The following is a 19,351-nucleotide window of genomic DNA, read 5'->3' as shown; positions in this document are numbered from 1 at the left end:
TGAACCACAGCTCATTGAAAACCTGGCCCAACTCTGTGAAAATTGTAGAGTATTAGGACGTACCTATCCTCACAATGTAGCTAGCCAGGTCAGGAATGCAGGGTTTGGGCTCACGACCTGAACCAGCCTGTACCTTTAAAAGGCACCCTTGAAAATGAGAAATCCTGGGAATGGAGTCAGCAATCCCAGAATCGAGTCTCAGCCGCCACTTACTCCCCTCCACAGAGTCTTCCTGGCTCTTGGAAAATCTAGCTCATTTTGTGTGGCCTGAGCGATTTTCACAAAATAGTTCCGTAAATTTTGACAGATCTATTATGTTGTAAACATAACCATTACAGATCCAGAACGTAATCAGTCAGCAAACAATATAGTCACCAACATGGCATGGAAAAAAAGTTTGAAAGCTCGGAATAGTTTGATTCATGTGAGCTGCTGTTTTCATAGCAACAAGCAAATCAGTGAGATCAATTTTCAGTTTGCTGCCTGAACATGTGACACCCGGATTCCACAGGATTATTGTTAAACTGACATTGGGTGTGTCTCTGGCATCTTTGAATCATGGATCATCCATTTGACAGTTCAATCCAGCCACCCTCTAGGCAGCAGGGCATTGGAGTTATCATGAAGATAATGCTTGTTTTCAACTCCCTCAGTAAAATTTTACTTGGAAATCAACAGCAGGTCTTACTTTTTTTTATCTTTAATTGAATTAAACTACTGGAAAAACCAATATTTCCAGCAGTTTCTCTTTCGGCTTCAGAATTCTGCCATCTGTTGTATCTTGCTGTCATGTTATCTAACAAGATTAGACCCTGAGCAAAGTAAGGAGATATTAGGGAAGCTAACCAAAAGCTTGCTGAAAGAAAGTTTTGAGGAGTGTCTTAAAGGAGGCTCTTTAAGAAGGCATAAATGAGCCTCACTTAGGGGTTAAATTGTGAGCACAAGGCAAATAAAACCTGTCAACCTGAAAGTCCAAAGTCTCACAGAATATAAGTAATCAGCAAAGTGAAATGTACGGAGCTATTGTCAGTAATTTGTCAGTGCATTAATTTACTCCAATTGCAAGGAAAATTTCCCATTATTCTCTGGCCAGGATTTTAACCACAACGGGGAATACTTTTTGGCTGAGCATGTAAGTGGTTTTAACTTCAATCATTTTTTAATAGTGATCAATGCTAGTGACTGTCATCGTTGCCAGTGATCCACTTCCTGAGAGCAAAGGGAACCTTAATGGCAAAACAGAGTAGCCAAAACCCCAATACAAATTAAACTCTGAAATGTCAAACCTTTAGTGAGAAAAAGAAAAAGAAGTGCACTGTTTTTCGAGGTGAAAACATGGCGGAGTTTCTGCTGTAATTTGATTGTTGATGTGTAACTATTTCACGTGGACCTTAGCTAACATTGTTGAATTGGCAACAGCAGATGAGCAAAGATCAATGGGCAGAACCAACATGATGTGGAGATGCCGGCATTGGACTGGGGTAAACACAGTAAGAAGACTGACAACACCAGGTTTAAGTCCAACTGATTTATTTGATAGTAAACTCACAAGCTTTCAGGGTTTCTGCCTTCATCAGGTGAATGGAGAGTTCTGGCCTCAGACAGAGCATATAACACACAGACAGTTTACAGATTACTGATTAGAATGTGAGTCTTTACAACTAACCTGCTATTCAAGTCTTAAAGATGCTGACAATGTGAGTGGAAAGAGCATTAAGCACGACAGATCAGCCATGATCTTATCAAATGGCGGGGCAGGCTCGAAGGGCTAGATGGCCTACTCCTGCTCCTATTTCTTATGTTCTTATGTTCTTATGTAGGATAAAAAGATGTGTATTGTCTCCAGACAGTACAGTAAGTGAGGTTTTGCAAACCCAGGCAAGTCATGGGGGTTACAGGTAGTGCAACATGAACCCAAGATCCTGGTTGAGACCGTCCTCGTGTGTGCGGGACTTGGCTCAATTCACGTTGTTGGCATCTTTAAGACTTGAATAGCAGGTTAGTTGTGAAGACACACATTCTAACCTGTTATTCAAGTCTTAAAGATGCCGACAACGTGAGTGGAAAGAGCCTTCATAACACACGACAGCGCAGAGTCGCTGAGCAGAGGCTGATAGCCAAGTTCCGCACACATGAGGACGGTCTCAACAGGGATCTTGGGTTCATGTCGCACTATCTGTAACCCCGTGACTTGCCTGGGTTTGCAAAACCTCACTTACTGTACTGTCTGGAGACAATACACATCTCTTTAACCTGTGATCAGTGCTCCTTCCACTCACATTGTTAGCCACTTTAAGACTTGAACAGCAGGTTAGGTGTAAAGATTTGCATTCTAATTAGTAATCTGTAAACTGTTTGTGTGTTGTATGCTCTGTCTGAGGCCAGAACTCTCCATTCACCTGACAAAGGGAGAAACCCGAAAGCTTGTGAGTTTACTATCAAATAAATCGATTGGACTTAAACCTGGTATTGTCAGACTTCTTACAGAATCAACATGCCAACAGGATTATGAAGTGCCTGTCATTAAGCTTTGCAAGTTGATTAAGGAACACTGACAGGTTTTTTAACCATTTGTTGACCAAAATATGATTCAGCATTTTAAAATATTGTACATCTTAAAGAGGAAATGTTTTAGGATATTTATCCTGTTTGTTTATGTGAATATTGTTTATTCAATACAGCAATGACACAATGTTGCTGCAGAGGTTCCTCTAACGCTGTGGTATGAATGGGTAGTCTGTAACCAAAAAGAACTTGCATTTATATAATGCATCCTACAGATGTCCCAAATTACTGTACAGCCAATGGAGTAATTCAGTTTTTAAAGTTTATTTATTTTATTCACAAGTAGGCTTACATTAACACTGTAACCAGTTCTGATCACCGCACTACCGGAAGGACGTGGAGGCCTTGGAGAGAGTGCAGAGGAGGTTTGCCAGGATGTTGCCTGGTATGGAGGGTCATAGCTATGAGGAGAGACTGGGCAAACTGGGGTTGTTATCCCTGGAAAGACGGAGAATGAGGGGAGACCTAATAGAGGTGTATAGGATTATGAAGGGCATAGATAAAGTGAACAGTGGGAAGCTTTTTCCCAGGTTGGATGCGAAAATCACGAGGGGTCATGAGTTCAAGATGAGAGGGGCGAGGTATAACTCAGATGTTAGAGGGATGTTTTTCATACAGAGGGTTGTGGGGGGCCTGGAATGCATTGCCAAGTAGGGTGGTGGAGGCAGACACGCTAGAGTTGTTTAAGACTTACCTGGATAGTCACATGAGCAGACTGGAGATGGAGGGGTACAAAAGAATGTTCTAGTTGAGGATCAAGAGCCTCAGGACATTCCTGGGAATTAATAGATTCCTATTGGCCGTCCAACAAATTTTATGGCTCACCTTGTCACTTACATTGGAGCTATTAGAGATCTTCCGTTACTGTCTGTATAGCCTGTTGTATGTCTATTGATGTTTATTGATGTCTCCTTTTACATCCACGGGCGATTCGGTCCGCCTTGTTGGCCAACAAGGGGCATACACGCGGTGGGTCGCGCGAGGGTTGCTCCACGATGTTGCTTCGAGAGTTGCCTAGTGCTTCACGTCCATTAGTGTACGCTTAATCTGGACCAATTGATGGGCAACATGGCAGCTGAGTGACTATCACTGTCTGCTGTACAGTTACAGGGACCCGGGTCAGATCTCCGGCTTAGATCAGTGCCTATGGGAGTTTGCACATTCTCCCCGTGCTTGCGTGGGTTTTCTCCGGGTGCTACGGTTTCCTCCCACATCCCAAAAACATGCTTTTAGGCTGATTGGTGTCAATAAATTGTCCCTGAATTGGATCTCCCTTAATCTGGCGCACATATAATTCCCTAAATTTGCACCCCCTTTATTGTGGAGTCCACTAGAGGTCGACAAAAACGTCGACAATCGATGGAAGACTTGAATAAGGCACTCATTGAGTGTTAAAATGGGTGGCACGGGCTTGTAGGGCCTGTGCTGTGCTGTTCTTTGTTCTTTGTAATGAAGTTACTGTGAGAATCCCCTAGCCACCACACTCTGGTGCCTGTTCGGATACACTGAGGGAGAATTTAGCACGGCCAATGCACCTAACCAGCATGTTTTTCGGACTGTGGGAGGAAACCAGAGCACACAGAGAAAACCCATATAGACATGGGGAGAACATGCAGACTCTGCACAGACAGTGACCCAAGCCGGGAATCAAACCCATGTCCCTGGTGCTGTAAGGCGGCATTGCTGACCCCTGTGCCACTGTGCTGCCCTCCTGAAATTTTTTTTGTCTCCTTGTGGGTCAGGAAGAACAGTGCGCTCCTCCTAACCCTACAAGGAAGCTTTCCCTGCCGTAAGTTTCCCAGTTCCATTTATCTATATACCCAGTGCCAGTGAACTGTTTCCCAGATCTCTCCTTGATGTTACTGGCTGCTTCCCACTGGCTCCAGTTTTTAAAACTGACCGAGACTGGGCACTGCTGCCCGTGATCAGATCACTTTGCTGCACTCACACATGAGAGTTAAAACTAGCCCCCATGTTCCAGACCAAAGCATTACAAATATTGAGAGGACTATCATTTTACTGTCTCCACGTGGTTTTCTTGGGGAAAAAGTTAGGTGTTACAATACAAACACAAACATACATCCCAATGCATTCAGTCATCTTATCTGGCTATTGAATGAACAAAATTATAAACTATTCAAAATTTTTTTTCTTAATTCATGGGATATGGGCGTCACTCTCCGGCCAGTATTTATTGCCCATCACTAGTTGCCTGGGGGCAGTTGCTGTGGCTCTGGAGTCACATGTAGGCCAGACCAGGTAAGGATGGCAGATTTCTTTCCCTACAGGACATCAGTGAACCAGATGAGTTTTTCTGACAATGGACAATAATTTCATGGTCATCAGTAGATTCTTAATTCCAGATATTTTTCATTGAATTCAAATTCCACCATCTGCCAAGGCAGCATTTGAGCCTGGATCCCCAGAACGTTAGCTGAGTTTCTGGATCAACAGACAAGTTGAAATGATCATCTCAGCCCAAGTAGTTTCCATTGCTGGTAAGAAGGGGCACCCAAGACTAGGATTTTCCAACCCTGGAGTCCGCTGCAGGAGATTGAGTGTCCACTGGCTTTGGGCAAGGCTGGATGAGCCTGGAAAATCCTACCCCATCAAAGATAATTATGAAGCATCTATTGGTATAGCGAGAATGAGATGTATGTTTATCTTTTTTAAAAGAATTATTGTAATCTGATAATTGTACAGACATATATAGAATTAATGTTATTTATTGTTGAATAACATAATTTGGCAGTTAAGCCTAAGCAAAGAGTGTTGTAATACTGTCACTCCTTCTCTGCAAAGTCATTGCTCAGTTGAAACATCAAGTGAGAAAAGTTTGAAATTAGGACAGGACTGGACTGGTCTTCTTCACTTTTCTTCTTGTCATGTTGCTACATCTTTCTTCCCCACTGTTTCACACAGGGTCTTCCTTGGGAATTGAAAGCCTTCAGATCTTCAGCTTGGTCTGCATATTCCCCCTCCTTCTCCTCTCCTTCGACCAATGAGCTGTTGATCCAACCCTTCCAGTCTTTCTGAACGGGCATGTTATAGAAAGGCAACACATTACATTAATACTTAATCGGCTTCGCACCCTTTCTAGGCATGGAGTTAATCTGGCTGGTAGATTGCGTGCAGTGGGAAACAGGTTTGTGCCTAGCGTGAACTGGGTTTTTGGCCCTGCATGCAATCTTGTCGGCTTGCCGCACCTATCAACCAGTGCAGCGAGCCAATAAAATTGCCCCTTTAAAGCTTTCTTTGGGAAGAATCCACCTGTTGTTTTTATTCATTGTATATTAATACAGCATTATTAATTTTCTTTTCTAGAAACACGGCAGTCGTGCACAATGGAAACCAGTGATGACATTGAAACGAGGACAGTGGATAATAAGGAAGCAAAAGTTAGTTTCATTATTTTCCCCTCTGTTTTTTAATTTGGTAAAGCTCCTCAGTGCTGCCCTGATGCACCAGCCGAGATTTTAGTGCTCAAATCTCTAGAGTGGGACTTGAACTCACAACCTTTTTCATTGGAGGTGTGAATGCCACCAATTGAATCATGGCTGACATTCTAAGGATGACTATCTTATCGCTGTGGCGTCTACTTCTGGACTTTCTACAACTGGAAATATTGGCCGCGATTCTCCAAAAAGGGCTCAATTGGCAGGAAAGCTGTTCTAAACCCTGATTGTTTTGTCAGTTCAGCTTCTCACCCGAATCTCCACACTCTGTGCGCTGAAGACGTCCCAGTCGTGAATATCATTAAAAACCAAGGGGGGGGAGCAGGACCTATTCGCGCTGGAGTCTGACAGTCCTGGAACTCTGCGCTTATGCAGTGGTCTCGATCTGTTAGACTCCTGTTTGCTGGCCAGCCCAGGACCCCCACAGTGCTGCCCCTCCAGCACCCCCCCCCCCCCCCCCCCCCCCACACAGCCCGATTGCAGCCCCACAGCAATTCCCGGCTAGCCCTTACCGCACCTCCCCTCCCCCCCCATCCCAAAGCATCCCAATGTCCAGCCCAAACCCCTAGCCAAGGTGATCCTCTCTCCCCATGGCAGACATCCCCCCCCAACTTAACCACCAGCACCCCCCCTCCTCCCCCCCCGGGGGTCAGACCACCCCCCTGAGGCAGCCCCCCCACTCCCCCAGCAGAGCACCCCCCTCCACTCCCCCCAGCTGCCTAACTCACTGCCTTCCTTCCTTCCCAGACCGATCGCCATGTAGAGTGGCAGCGGGACCCTCCCAACCCACCGATTGCCCCAGGTCATGTCCACAATAGGCCCCTCCCCCTTGGTACTGCCTGATGCCTGAAGGGCAGTGCCAAGGTGCCCCCGGGCATGGGCACTGCTTCTTGGGCAGTGCCAGGAGGCACAGGTTGGCAGTGCCAGGGTGCCCATGCCCAGGAGGCACCACACTCCCACTGCCCCGATTGCCCCCCTTTCATTCGGCGGGGTCTCCAGCTAGTTCCCTGAATGTGGGGAGCTACTCTAAGCCAGAATGAAGTACTCCTGGCAGAGTGGGAGATTCAATCGGGACAGGTATGTTTCTGATAATTTCATTGAAAATATATTTAAAATGCATTGAAAGCAGATTTAAATGACTTACCTGCTGTTTTCCAGTGTGCGTCTGGCCAGCGACTGTTTGCCAGCTCTGGGAGATGCAAATGTGTTCTCGGCGCATGTGCAAATCCCACCACTGTCCAATGGTGGGGTGCCCCCTTTGCCACAAATCATGCCACGGGAGGTGGTTGTAGGAGAGGTTGGAAATTCCTGCCTATCTAATTGTATTTTTTTGTGGCATTAATTAAAATGGTAGAAAGTGGAGAATGCTGGTTACCTCAGTTGGTTGGAGTGTGCTTAGTAATGCTACTGGCCTGAGTTCAGTCTCCATACTAGCAAAGGACATTCTTCAGACCTTCTATTCTGTTTTCCCCATTGTACTAACTGACTCCGTCTTCCCCCAGAAATCTTGTCACTTCATGTACCGCTTCTCCAAATCCCAATGATGTACAGGTTCAGTGGACTGGCCATGCCAAGTTGCCCCTTAGTGTCCTAAGATGTGTAGGTCAGTTGGATTAGCCATAATGAATGTATGGGGTTATGGAGATAGGGAGAGGAGAGAGCCTGGATGAAGTACTCTGTCAAAGAGTCAGTTCCAAATGGCCTCTTCTGCACTGTAGGGATTCTATGATTCAATGTTCCTCTGCTAACAGGTATGTTTCCAAGGCTTTTGAAAAACCATTGCTAATTTTCATCATCCAGTGTGACACTCTTGGTCCAATTCATTTCCTGTAATTTTCCTCTCTCCAACTCCTCATGCAATGCAATCTTCAAATAAGGATGCTCCAATTGGGCCACAGCTATAGTCGTTGATAGCTGGGAGGTGACAACCAGCTGCCCACCATGATCATCAAAGTCAGATGGCAGCGATGATGGGGCCCGCAGCTGCAGAATAGAGAAGGCAGGCTACTGGAGAGCAGCTGCCTCACCATGCAGACAGGGCCAATCTGCAAATGACCAACCCAAAGATCTTCATCTGAGAAAAAATTTGAAGTGACAGTATAAATGTTTCTGAAAAATAAACTACTTAATGAGTCATCGCATTGAACCAGATGTGAGATGAGTGCTTATAAAATTGCCCTCCCCTGCCTGTTAATGAATTTAATGGGCAGTGAAATGGAGCAGAGGGAGTTCCCAAATCCACCACCCTGACCTCCCTTTGAAACTAGAATCACATCCCAGAAGCACCAGTACGCCATCCAAGGACACTATTTTAAAGTTAAAGTTTATTTATTAGTCACAAGTAAGTTTACATTAACACTGCAATGAAGTTACTGTGAAAATCCCCTTGTTGCCACATTCTGGCACCTGTTCAGGTATGCTAAGGGAGAACTTAGCATGGCCAATGCACCTAACTACCCTGTCTTTTGGAATGTGGGAGGAAACTGGAGCACCCGGAATAAACCGATGCAGACACGGGAAGAACATACAGACCCCACACAGGCAGTGACCCAAGCCGGGAGTTAAACCTGGGTCCCTGGTGCTGTGAGGTAGCAATAGTAACCACCGTGTCACCGTGCATAACAGCTCCTGTTCTCACCCCATTGATGATTGAAAACCTCAGGCCTAGATTTAGATGTGTTCCTGCTTCACCCTCTTATTCTCGTTTCATTATTCTCTGGCTTGACCTGCTTTCTTCTGCACAATAACCTATCCAACAAAGGTCATACAAATTTCATTGCGATTGAAGTTTTTTTTCAAGAAGAAATATGGATGATATTGAACTTGGGAATCCAGGTAAATACTGCTGGTGAGGCAGTAATGTAGATGAGAGGCATCTTCCACATATTAACAGATATGTATATATGAAATAATAAGAATGTTTAAAGCCAAATGAGAGCTTTTCAAACAATTAAAACCTTGTTAAAACTATTAAACATGTTTAAATGGGGTCTTTTATCTTCACAGGGGTTGACTTGCCCTCTTGTGATCGCTTCATTCGTTGGAGCCCTTGGTTCATCATTTTTGTATGGCTATAACCTTTCGGTAGTAAATGCACCAACAGTGGTAAGTGAATCAAAGCAGACCAAGGTTTACTTTATTGCACCTACTGTATATTCCCAACTTTCAGTCAACTAGATCCAAAGTTCTAGAATTCCCTCCCTTGAACCCTCAGCTTTCTCCCTCCCTTCCTCTCCTCTATCAAATACCCTCCTTACACCCACCTTTATGGACAAGCTTTTAGTCAACCTCCCACCTGCCCTCAAGTTTGAGCTTTGGGTGCCAAAACTGTTTATTAGGTATGAAGCACTGAAGGGTGTTTTAAAAGTACTTGGGCAGCACAGTAGCACAGTGGTTAGCACTGCTACCTCTCGGTGCCAGGGACATGGGTCTAATTCTTGCCTCGGGTCACTGTCTACATAGAATTTGCACATTCTCCCCGTGTCTGTGTGGGTTTCCTCCGGGTGCTCCAGTTTCCTCCCACCGTCCACAGATGTGTGGGTTAGCCCATGCTAAATTACCCCTTAATCTCAGGGGACCAGCAGGGTAAACGCGTGAGGTTATGGGGATAGGGCCTGGGTGGGATTGTTGTCGATGAAGGCTTGATGGGCGGAATATCTTCCTTCTGCATTCTAGGAATTCTATGATTCTACTTTAATGAAAGTTGTTTTTGCTTTAATATGCCATGAATTTAAAATGATATTGTATGATATTGTATTTTGTAATTTATTTTGTTTTGAATTTACAGAAATATAAAGCAGTGAGAGTATTGATTTTCCAGATACATTAAATTATTTGCCCGTATTGCAAAGAATGCCAAAATAAAATAAAAATGTGATTTAGCAAAAGTGCTGAATATCTTTGGCACGAGGTTGTAACATGCTGCATGAATGGTGTGATATACCTTAGAGTTTAGAGAGTTAACCAGGAATAAATATTCTCCATGTTGTGAATAAATGCACAGTGCATTGCACTGACGTTATTTAACATCAAGTAACAGTAACCTTGTGTTTTTAAAGAATATTGCTGCTGTATACTATATTATAGAATCATCATGGCATTTACCAGCTCTGTCCACCGCACAGTGCCAGGTTGTCCGGTCTCACCGAAAGGCAATGGTCTTTGGTTGGGCTGCCTAATCTCCTGCAGCGGGTGCCACTACGATGGGGCTAGAACATCCCGCTTATAGTAGATTCATAGACATTTACAGCATAGGAGGAGGCCATTCAGTCCATCAAATCCTCAACAAAGATCACACAACCCATTTTCCAGTGCTTGGTCCATAGCCCTGGATGTGCAAGTGAATATCTAAATTGTTCCCCAATGACACAAGAGTTTCCGACTCACCCACCTTTTCAAGCAATGAGTTCCTGGCTGCCTTCACCCTCTGGGTGAAAATGTTTTTCCTCCGCTCTAGTCTTAGCCTTCTACCCTCTTATCCTAAGTCTGGGCCCCATGGTCATTGACCTCTCAACTAATGGAACAAGTGCCTTTCTATCCAACTTGTCTACGTCCCTCATAATTTTATGTATCTCTCAATGTTTGCTGCTTTGAGGAAAACAGCCTCAGCCTATTCAATCTTTTCTCATAGCTCGGGCCCTCCAGCCCAGGCAACATCCTGATAAATTTACAGCACAAAAGGAGGTCAATCGGCTCATTGAGTCTGCGTTTGCCCGTTTGAAAAGCAATTTCATTAAATCCACTGCCCATTCCCTCTAACTCTACAAATCTTCCTCCTTCAAATAATTATCCAATTCCCTTTGCCAGGTTACAGTTGAACCTGTGAAGGTCTCGGGGCACGATGTGCAGAGTCCCTATCTCTGTGCGAGGAGCTCTGGGCTTGAGTGCCACCAATGGAGTCAATGTCCATAGAAAGAGTGTTTATAATGTGACCAAGCAGGTTGATTGTCTAATATGGCTGTGGCAGCTGGCATTTTTTCCCCCAGGAATTACTAGCTATGGAAAGATATGGATTATGTGCTTTGTCTGCTTTACATGTGTAATAGATTGTGGGATGACTGCAGTTTTAATATAAAGGCTTTATTGCCAACAGAGTATTTATATACATGTACAACAAGACTAGACTACAAGTGCGACAGCTCTTCTGGATTTCTGGGCATCAACTGCCAATCCTTTCTTGATCCATGGTCCGCGCCCTGCTGCTGATTAGCTCAGCTTCGCACTGGAGCGATCCATAGGGTCCTTGACGGTCACGTAGCCCTCTGAACATGACCCCCCCCCATCCCCTCCACAATGCTATTACAGTGCATAACTGGGCTTGGAAAGAGAAAAGAAGACTAAATCTGTAACTGTCTCCCTACCTAAATACTAAATAGGAACGGAAGTAGGCCATTCAGCCCCTCAGGCCTGCTCTGCCATTTGATAAGAACATGTTGATCTGCTTGTGTTTCAAGTTCTACGTTCTCATCTCTCCCCGGTTACATATGACTCGCTTGCCTAACAAAAATCTATCTACCTTTACCTTAAAAATATTCACTGACCCCAACTTCTGAGGTAGAGGGTTCTAAAGGCGTGCGGGTGTTTCCTCATTCCACCTCGCTTTCTCTGGTTAATCATTTTAAATCTGTGCCCTTTTTTAATTGACCCTTTGGCCATTGGAAACAATCCCCCTCTGGGCAGAACTGTCTCAGAAATTGGCAAAGTCTGATTTTTGGCAGAGAAAGTGGCATTTGACCGGCTGATGGCAATGGCAGCTTTTTCAGTTGTGTTGTGCAGCACTTAATGTAAAAAATAAGCAGGGATTGACGCAGTATTGCTGGCTGGTGGCCTCTGTTCACCTGCCTGCCATCACATAGAAACATAGATGAGGAGCAGGAGGAGGCCATTCAGTCCCTAGAGCCTGGTCTGCCATTCATCTCGATCATGGCTGATCGTCCAACATAATGGCCTAACCCTGTTTTCTCCCCATAAACTTTGATCCTGTTCGCTCCAAGTGCTATATCCAGCTGCCTCTTGAATACATTCAATGTTTTGGCATCAACTGTAGAAACATCTCCTCAGTGCTTCAGTGGTCCAGGTGTCATATTGAAAGGATGCCCCCTGCACACAGCTAGCACACTTCAGAAGTTGCTGGGAAGGCATGGCTGCCACATTAGGAAGCACACAGCACTGTTTACCAGTGCCTCCCTCAAGCACCTGCTAGGCAGAGTGAAGCCCCCTTGCACTGTCCTATTCCCAAGCTTTGCATCAAGACCCTCATCCAGGGTTACCAATCCAGCATGGGGGACAATGGCGGTGAAGGTCAGTGCCAATGCCCTGCAGAGGAGGACAGCCACTCGGCGTCACGAGAGGATGAGTGATCTCCTCTGTTCAGCCAAGGTGAGTCAGTCTTCTTGTCACTCACAGCTCACAGGCCCATTGCACATCCACAAGGATCTCACTCACTGCCAGCCCAAGGAACACAACCACTCCCTCTCCCACACTCAGCGGGATCTAGTTCTAGCCTGGGGTTCACAATCTGTTAAGTACGTTACACTGGCTGATTCACAGCAAGTGGAGGCAGGGGCATCCCAGGGTACCAGCAGCACAGAGGATTGCTGGGCCCCGTTAGATGAGGAGCCGCTGGACTTGGTCATTCCTCAGTTGCTGGAGCTGCAAAGACAAGCTCAGAAACACCAAGGATGTCTATTACACCTCAGACTGTAATGCTCGATGGAGGAATCCCTCTGCCTTCAGATGGAGGTGATTGCATCAATAGGCTGACAGAGCAAACACTGGTAGGGCGGTGTCGCTGTATAGACTTGGAGCAAGACTTCTGTCCTGCAATGATGCAGGAGCTCCACTCCACAGCAGAGGCACTTGCTGAAACCCATCAATGTCAATGCTGGGAAAGGAGAGGGGGTGGCTCTCAAGCTCACTCCAGATGCCCCTTCCTCTCAGGGAGGCAGGCAAGGGCTATTGGGCACCCAGAGGGAGGAGGATCAACTGGTGGATACCCTGGGGCCATCCAGCCAGGTGACCCCAGGAATGTGACCGAACCGAATCCACAGGCTGAGGAGGGTGGCTCTGCCACATGGCAGAACCCTGAAAGCAGGCCACGGCCCCCCACCCCCCAGGTCTTGGCCATGCAGAGAATGACCACCAAGGTCATCATAGACAATAGGGTGTAGCCATCAGCAGGTCACCTCCATCTCCGCTGTGGAGGTGGGAGATGTACCGAGATGTAGCAGCAGGGTAAGTAAGGTTGTGGGTGCACAGCATGGGCACAGATGTTAATCACTGTATATAATGTTCACTACTGTGAAAATACACCCATAACTTCACATTTTCTATGGCTCCTTGTTCTGATGAGCTACGTTCCTGTCAGTCTGAAGTGAAACCATGATTCCTGCAAAAGTTAAAGGCAGGGTTCTCAGTCCAGAATTTTGTCCCTTCCCAGCACATTGATGGCATTCCTTCACAGTGACTGAACACATCATTCATGCCTGTATCTCGATGGAATTCTCATGTCTACCAGAATGTACTCTGCCGCCATCTAAAAGCTCAGTCATTCTCCATGTGCGCTTTCATCTGGCCCTCCATCCCATCAGCTTCTGCCTCCAGTGACTCTGTGGTCGTCAAGGGTTCAGCTCATGAAGGGTGCTGCAAGATCAAGAGAAGTTAAATTTTCCCACTGTACCACCATGATATAACTCTGGTCATTGAGAGCAAGCGAGCTGATATCAGCTAGACAGGAGTCAGATGTGTACACAAGCTCTGTGGGGTTCAATGGACTGTCGCCTGCAAGTTGTCATCATCCTCCTGGAATATAGGGACTGTGGGCATCTGCTGCATCTCCCTGACAGGAGCCATATCACAGAGTGTGCATTGCCACCAGTCAGAGCCCAGTGTAATGCTCACAAATGCCATGTGAAGACAATGGGTGTCTTCACCGAATGCCCTCATCACCACTGATATTCTCTCTTCCACCTTCTTCTGTCGGGAAAAAGATTTAAAAGTCTGAGACACATATATTTCCTGATATAGCTCCTGCTCTGCCCAAGGCTCTAACTACAGAAGTTTGTGAATGTAGCCCAATCCATCTCGCAAACCATCCATTGGCTCTGTCTACACTTCCCGCTACCTCAGCAAAGCAGCCAGCAAAATTAAGGACCCCACGCATCCCAGACATTCTCTCTTCCACCGAGGAGAGGCTGAATAAACTAGGCTTGTACTCGCTAGAGTTTAGAAGAATGAGGGGAGACGTCATTGAGACGTATAAGATGATGAATGGGATGGATAGGATAGAGGTGGAGAGACTTTTCCCGCTCAAAAAAGACAGTAGGACTAGGGGGCACAGCCTCAAGATAAAGGGGGGGCGGTTTAGAACGGAGTTGAGGAGGAACTTCTTCACTCAAAGGGTGGTGAATCTCTGGAATTCTCTGCCCGTTGAAGTGGTGGAGGCTGCCTCGCTAAATATTTTTAAGAAGCGGGTTGATGGGTTTTTGATAAGAGAGGGGATTAAGGGTTATGGGGAGAGGGCGGGAAAGTGGAACTGAGCCACAACAGATCAGCCATGATCTTATTGAATGGCGGGGCAGGCTCGAAGGGCTAGATGGCCTACTCCTGCTCCTATTTCTTATGTTCTTATGTTCTTCCCTCGGGAAAAATATACAAAAGTCTGAGGACATGTACCAGCTGACTCAAGAACAGCTTCTTCCCTGCTGCCCTCAGACTTTTGAATGGACCTATTTCACATTAAGTTGATTTTTTTCTACATCCTAGCTATGACTGTAACACTACATTCTGCACTCTCTCCTTTCTCTCTATGAACGGTATGCTTTGTCTGCATAGCACACAAAAAACAATCCTTTTCACTGTATACTAATACATGTGACAATAGTAAATCAAATCATGGATCTAGTGGCAATGATTATAGCCCTGAGCTAGTCTGCCTCATCTGGATGTCCCCCGGCCTCATGGATAACACCTTTGCCCTCAAGGACCTTGTCAGCTTCATCCCCATTGATGTCCTCATCAGAGAAGAGGTGTCATTCCTCCATCTCCTCCTCAGCAGTTCTTTCCCCCATTGCAGTGCGAGATAGTGTGTGGCACAGCAGGCAATGGTGATGCATGAGAGCTCCTGTAGATTGTATTGCAAGGCTCCACCAGACTGATTCAGGCACTGCAACCTCATCTTTAACATCCCTGTGGTTTGTTCCACCAAAGTGTGAATTGCACCTCGTTGTATCTGGTCTGTGCTGCACTCCATGGCCTCCACACAGAGGTCATCAGCCATGCAATCAGTGGATAGCCCTTATTTCTGTGGAGCCAACGACACAGCCTTCATGGACCCTGAAACATATCAGGGTTCTGAGAATGGAGGAGTTGTGTACAGTCCCAGGGAATTGAGCACTCATTTGGAAGACATGATTGGTGTAGTTGCAGACCAGCTGAATGTTCACCGAGTGGAAACCCTTGTGTATGATGCCGGCATTAGACTGGAGTAAACACAGTAAGAAGTCTCACAACACCAGGTTAAAGTCCAACAGGTTTATTTGGTTGCAAATGCCCCACTCACCTGACAAAGGAGCAGCGGTCCAAAAGCTAGTGGCGTTTACTACCAAATAAATCTGTTGACTTTAACCTAGTGTTGTGAGACTTTTTACTGTACTTTCTTGTATAGGTCAGGGTTGCTTGACTTGAATACCTCGGACCTGGATTTCAGCAAACAGTGGATATCCCTGTCCATCCATGGTTTCCAGTTGGGTAACACACGGATTTGCTGCTTTGGCACACAGTCTTCTACACACTTACTGATGAAGTCAGTTACTGTAGTGGCCTACTCGTTCAGGCGGGTCGCAGAATTTTTAAACACTGACCAGTCCACTAACACTACATAACAGGGTACCAGATGAAGGCATGTAAAATCGTCGGCTCCAACACACCTCTCCCTGATGAGCTCAATGCCTTCTATGCCCATTTTGAGCAAGAGGTCAGCGAGAACGTGCCCTCCACCCTGGAAGCCCTGGATGAACCTGTATCTGGGGTCACCATTGCTGCTGTCAGAGCAACTTTCTTGAAGATCAGCCCACAGAAAGCAATAGGCCTGGATGGGGGACCCAGATGTGCACTCAGATACTGCGCGGATCAGCTGGCAAGATTATTCACAGACATCTTCAACCTCCCTTTACAACAATCTAAGCAGCCCCGTAGGAGATCGTCCGATTCCTCAGACATGTTAAACAAGTCGTAAGTATTTAAATTAGTTTCAAGCCATTTCTGGGCATGAAGTCGATTTCGCTGGCAGGTCAGGACCAATAAGGTCAGGGGGAGGCAGCAAACCGGGCATGAAACTCCCACCCAATCCTACCACCTTGCCTCATCAATCAACAGGCAGGACGAGGTCATAAGTTGCAAACTTAGAGTCCCTTTGTTTAAACTGGCTTATTCATATCCATTCAAGATGGAGCACAAGTTTCCTAAAAACTACAAAACTATTAGTTCTATATTGACATCCAGATAGTGATATATTTAATTTTTACCAGTCATCAAGTTACACAATGCTGCTCTGCTATTTCTACCCAATTATGACTACAAGTCTAGATTACTTCATTATGTTCCAAGTAGATACACGTGATTATATTACTCAATCACTTCTAAGACACAAATGCATTGTAACACATAACTACCTGTGGTTAGTCCTGCTTTGCTCCCTTCCTGCTTGCTGTTTAGATTTACTAACCCCTTCGGGGGTAGTGTTGATCCTGACAACGGTGCCACAAAGACTATGCTACTGGCACCGCTGTTCACATGACGAACTCATACTGAATGATCTGTTTTGCGATGCTCATTTTGACACTCTGTATCGCAGTGTTTCTTGCACAGTGTACAGCTCCTGGAATTCAAACTCCTGCAGCCACTGACCTTTGCAATCTACTTTCATGCCTGATAACATTGGTAACATGCCTGCCACTGCTGAGAAACGGGAACTCCCCCCTTCCTTGGCACGTAGGATGATACTGAAAGCCTGGGGTTTCCCTTCAAGAGAAATAATTCACATCTGCAGCTGTGACTCTTCTCTTTTTCTTCTTCCAGCATCTTAGTTAAGAAAAACTGACAAGGCAAAGCAACCTCACTTTCAGAGTTATGTCCCAATTTGAAATAAGCCTTGGCTGAATGACTGGAATTTGCACCTTGGGGAAAAATGGCAGTGAAGTAACTTATCTGAGGCTGGGGTTCCTTCTCCAAATTTAGATTTACTTACTTATTAAGCAATACTCAGAAAGATAGTTCCTTGACAGAGTGCCAATAACCTTGACACTCCACATTCCGAGATTAGACAAGCCATTTTTGGCTTAATCAAGGAGCTCATATTCACATTGCAGGCCTTGTTAAATCATTACAGGCAGATTCCTGCATTTGGTCAACCAATTCGTTGCAAAGTCACCAGTGAAATTCTAATGCTGCCCAAAAATTAAAATAGCCAGGGCTCTCCTTGGTTGCAATGGATGTGTACTAAACTGCAACTAAAGCCTTGGTGTTTAACACCAAACTGTTGGAAAAGCAGAAGTTAGTTTGCTTCCTGTGTTTTCCCGCTTTTTTCGCTTCAGTCGAGTTTTGAAATCCAGTTGTCCCGTGTTGTTGTATCCTGTCTCAAAGTGTGGCAACATTTTGTTCGCTGAAGTGTTTTGTTTCCAACGGTGTGCTCCTGTTTATTTAAAGATTGAAGAGTACGCAGTCTCTATTTTATTAAAATGAATAAATTAAGAGACTCAGAGAGGGGAAAAGGAAATGAACAAACCTTTGAATATTGGGTTCTGCATTCTCACTCTTGTCTGGCTTAGACTTTGTTGCCTGCAAATACAGGCCTTGAATTTACTGGCACAGAGTGGGCGAGGCTCGCGTTCTCTATTGGTCTCGGGCACGCTATTACAAGCCTCGGGAGGGTGAGGCAGTAAAATTCTGGCAACAGTGTCCAGATATTTAACAAACCTTTGGCTCATTGCCAATCTCCTATAATCTTTCCTTTCAGAATAATAATAATCATTTCAAAAAATCTGGTATGATGAAGACTGAACACATCTGGATGTTGCTACATATACCCAGAAAACCAAAGTTATACATTTGATTTGATTTATTATTGGCACATGTATTGGCATACAGTGAGAAGTATTGTTTCTTGCTCACTATACAGACAAAACATACTGTTCATAGAGTATTCAGCGGAGAAAGAAAGAAGAGGGTGCAGAATATAGTGTTGCATTCATGTCTAGGTGTAGAGAGAAATCAGCTTAATATGTGGTAGATCCATTCAAAAGTTTGATGGCAGCAGAGAAGAAGCTGTACTTGAAACAATTGGTATGTGACCTCAGACCATTGTATCTTCTTTCCAATGGAAGAAGGTGGAAGAGAGTATGTCCGGGATGCATAGGGTCCTTATTTATGCTGGTTGCTTTTCTGAGGCAGTGTAATCAGAGTCAATGGATGGGAAGCTGGTTTGTGTGATGGACTGGGCTTCATCCACATTCCTCATTGGTAACCATGCATTGCTGTCTCACACCTCAATTATTTTACAAACATCACTAACTACCAGCTAAACAAAATCAGCTTCTTCAGTTATCATTCCCTGTGTCATAGATCCCCCAAGAAAATTTCCCTCTGAAGGATATTTTTCTTGTTTTATCAAACAGTTTCCAGTTCACTAGAAAGTCACCAACTGATCCATACTCTGATAAGTATATTTTTTATTCACACTTGCCTCACAGCGCCAGGGACCCAGGTTTGATTCCAGGCTTGGGTCACTGTGGAGTTTGCACATTCTCTCTGTGTCTGCGAGGGTTTTCTCTGGGTGCTCCAGTTTTCTCCCACAGTTTGAAAGATGTGCTGGTTAGGTGCATTGGCCATGTTGAACTCTCCCTCAGTGTACCCGAACAGGCGCTGGAGTGTAGCGGCTCGGGGAATCTCACAGTAACTTCGCTGCAGTGTTAACGTCAACTCACTTGTGAAAATAATAAATAAACTTTAAAGAACTTCATCTGAAGTTGTGTCACTGGCTAAGCAAACATTTGTAGCCCATCAATAATTGTCCTTGAAAAGGTGGTAGTGGAACTGCCTTCTTGAACTGCTGCAGTCTATATGGTGCAGGTTCATCTGTAGAGTGCCTTTAGGAAGGGAGTTCCAGGGTTTTGATCCCACCACAATGAAAGAATGGTGATATAGTTCCAAGTCAAGCATCTTGAGTATGGGCAGAGCTGCATTCACCCAGGCAAGTGGTGATAATCCCATCACACTGCTGACTTACACCTAATAGATGGTAGACACGCTTTAGGGATTTAGGAGAGGAATTACAT

General features: G+C 45.3%; 1 protein-coding gene across 1 annotated transcript in view; it reads left to right on the top strand.

The window, feature by feature from the left end:
* Positions 1-583: 583 nt before the first annotated feature.
* The window catches only part of slc2a9l2 (solute carrier family 2 member 9, like 2), a 372,756-nt gene continuing 353,988 nt past the window's right edge, over positions 584-19,351 (top strand). Inside the window, exons 1-3 of the mRNA XM_080192432.1 lie at positions 584-1,132; positions 5,890-5,963; positions 9,027-9,125. Coding sequence (XP_080048558.1) covers positions 5,910-5,963; positions 9,027-9,125 — 153 coding nt within the window. The 5' untranslated portion in view covers positions 584-1,132; positions 5,890-5,909. The remainder of the gene's footprint in view (positions 1,133-5,889; positions 5,964-9,026; positions 9,126-19,351) is intronic.

This window comes from Carcharhinus amblyrhynchos, chromosome 1 (assembly GCF_965287045.1).
Source record: "Carcharhinus amblyrhynchos chromosome 1, sCarAmb.v2.hapA, whole genome shotgun sequence".
Lineage (NCBI taxonomy): Eukaryota > Metazoa > Chordata > Chondrichthyes > Carcharhiniformes > Carcharhinidae > Carcharhinus > Carcharhinus amblyrhynchos.
This window is presented reverse-complemented; position numbering and strand designations above follow the sequence as displayed.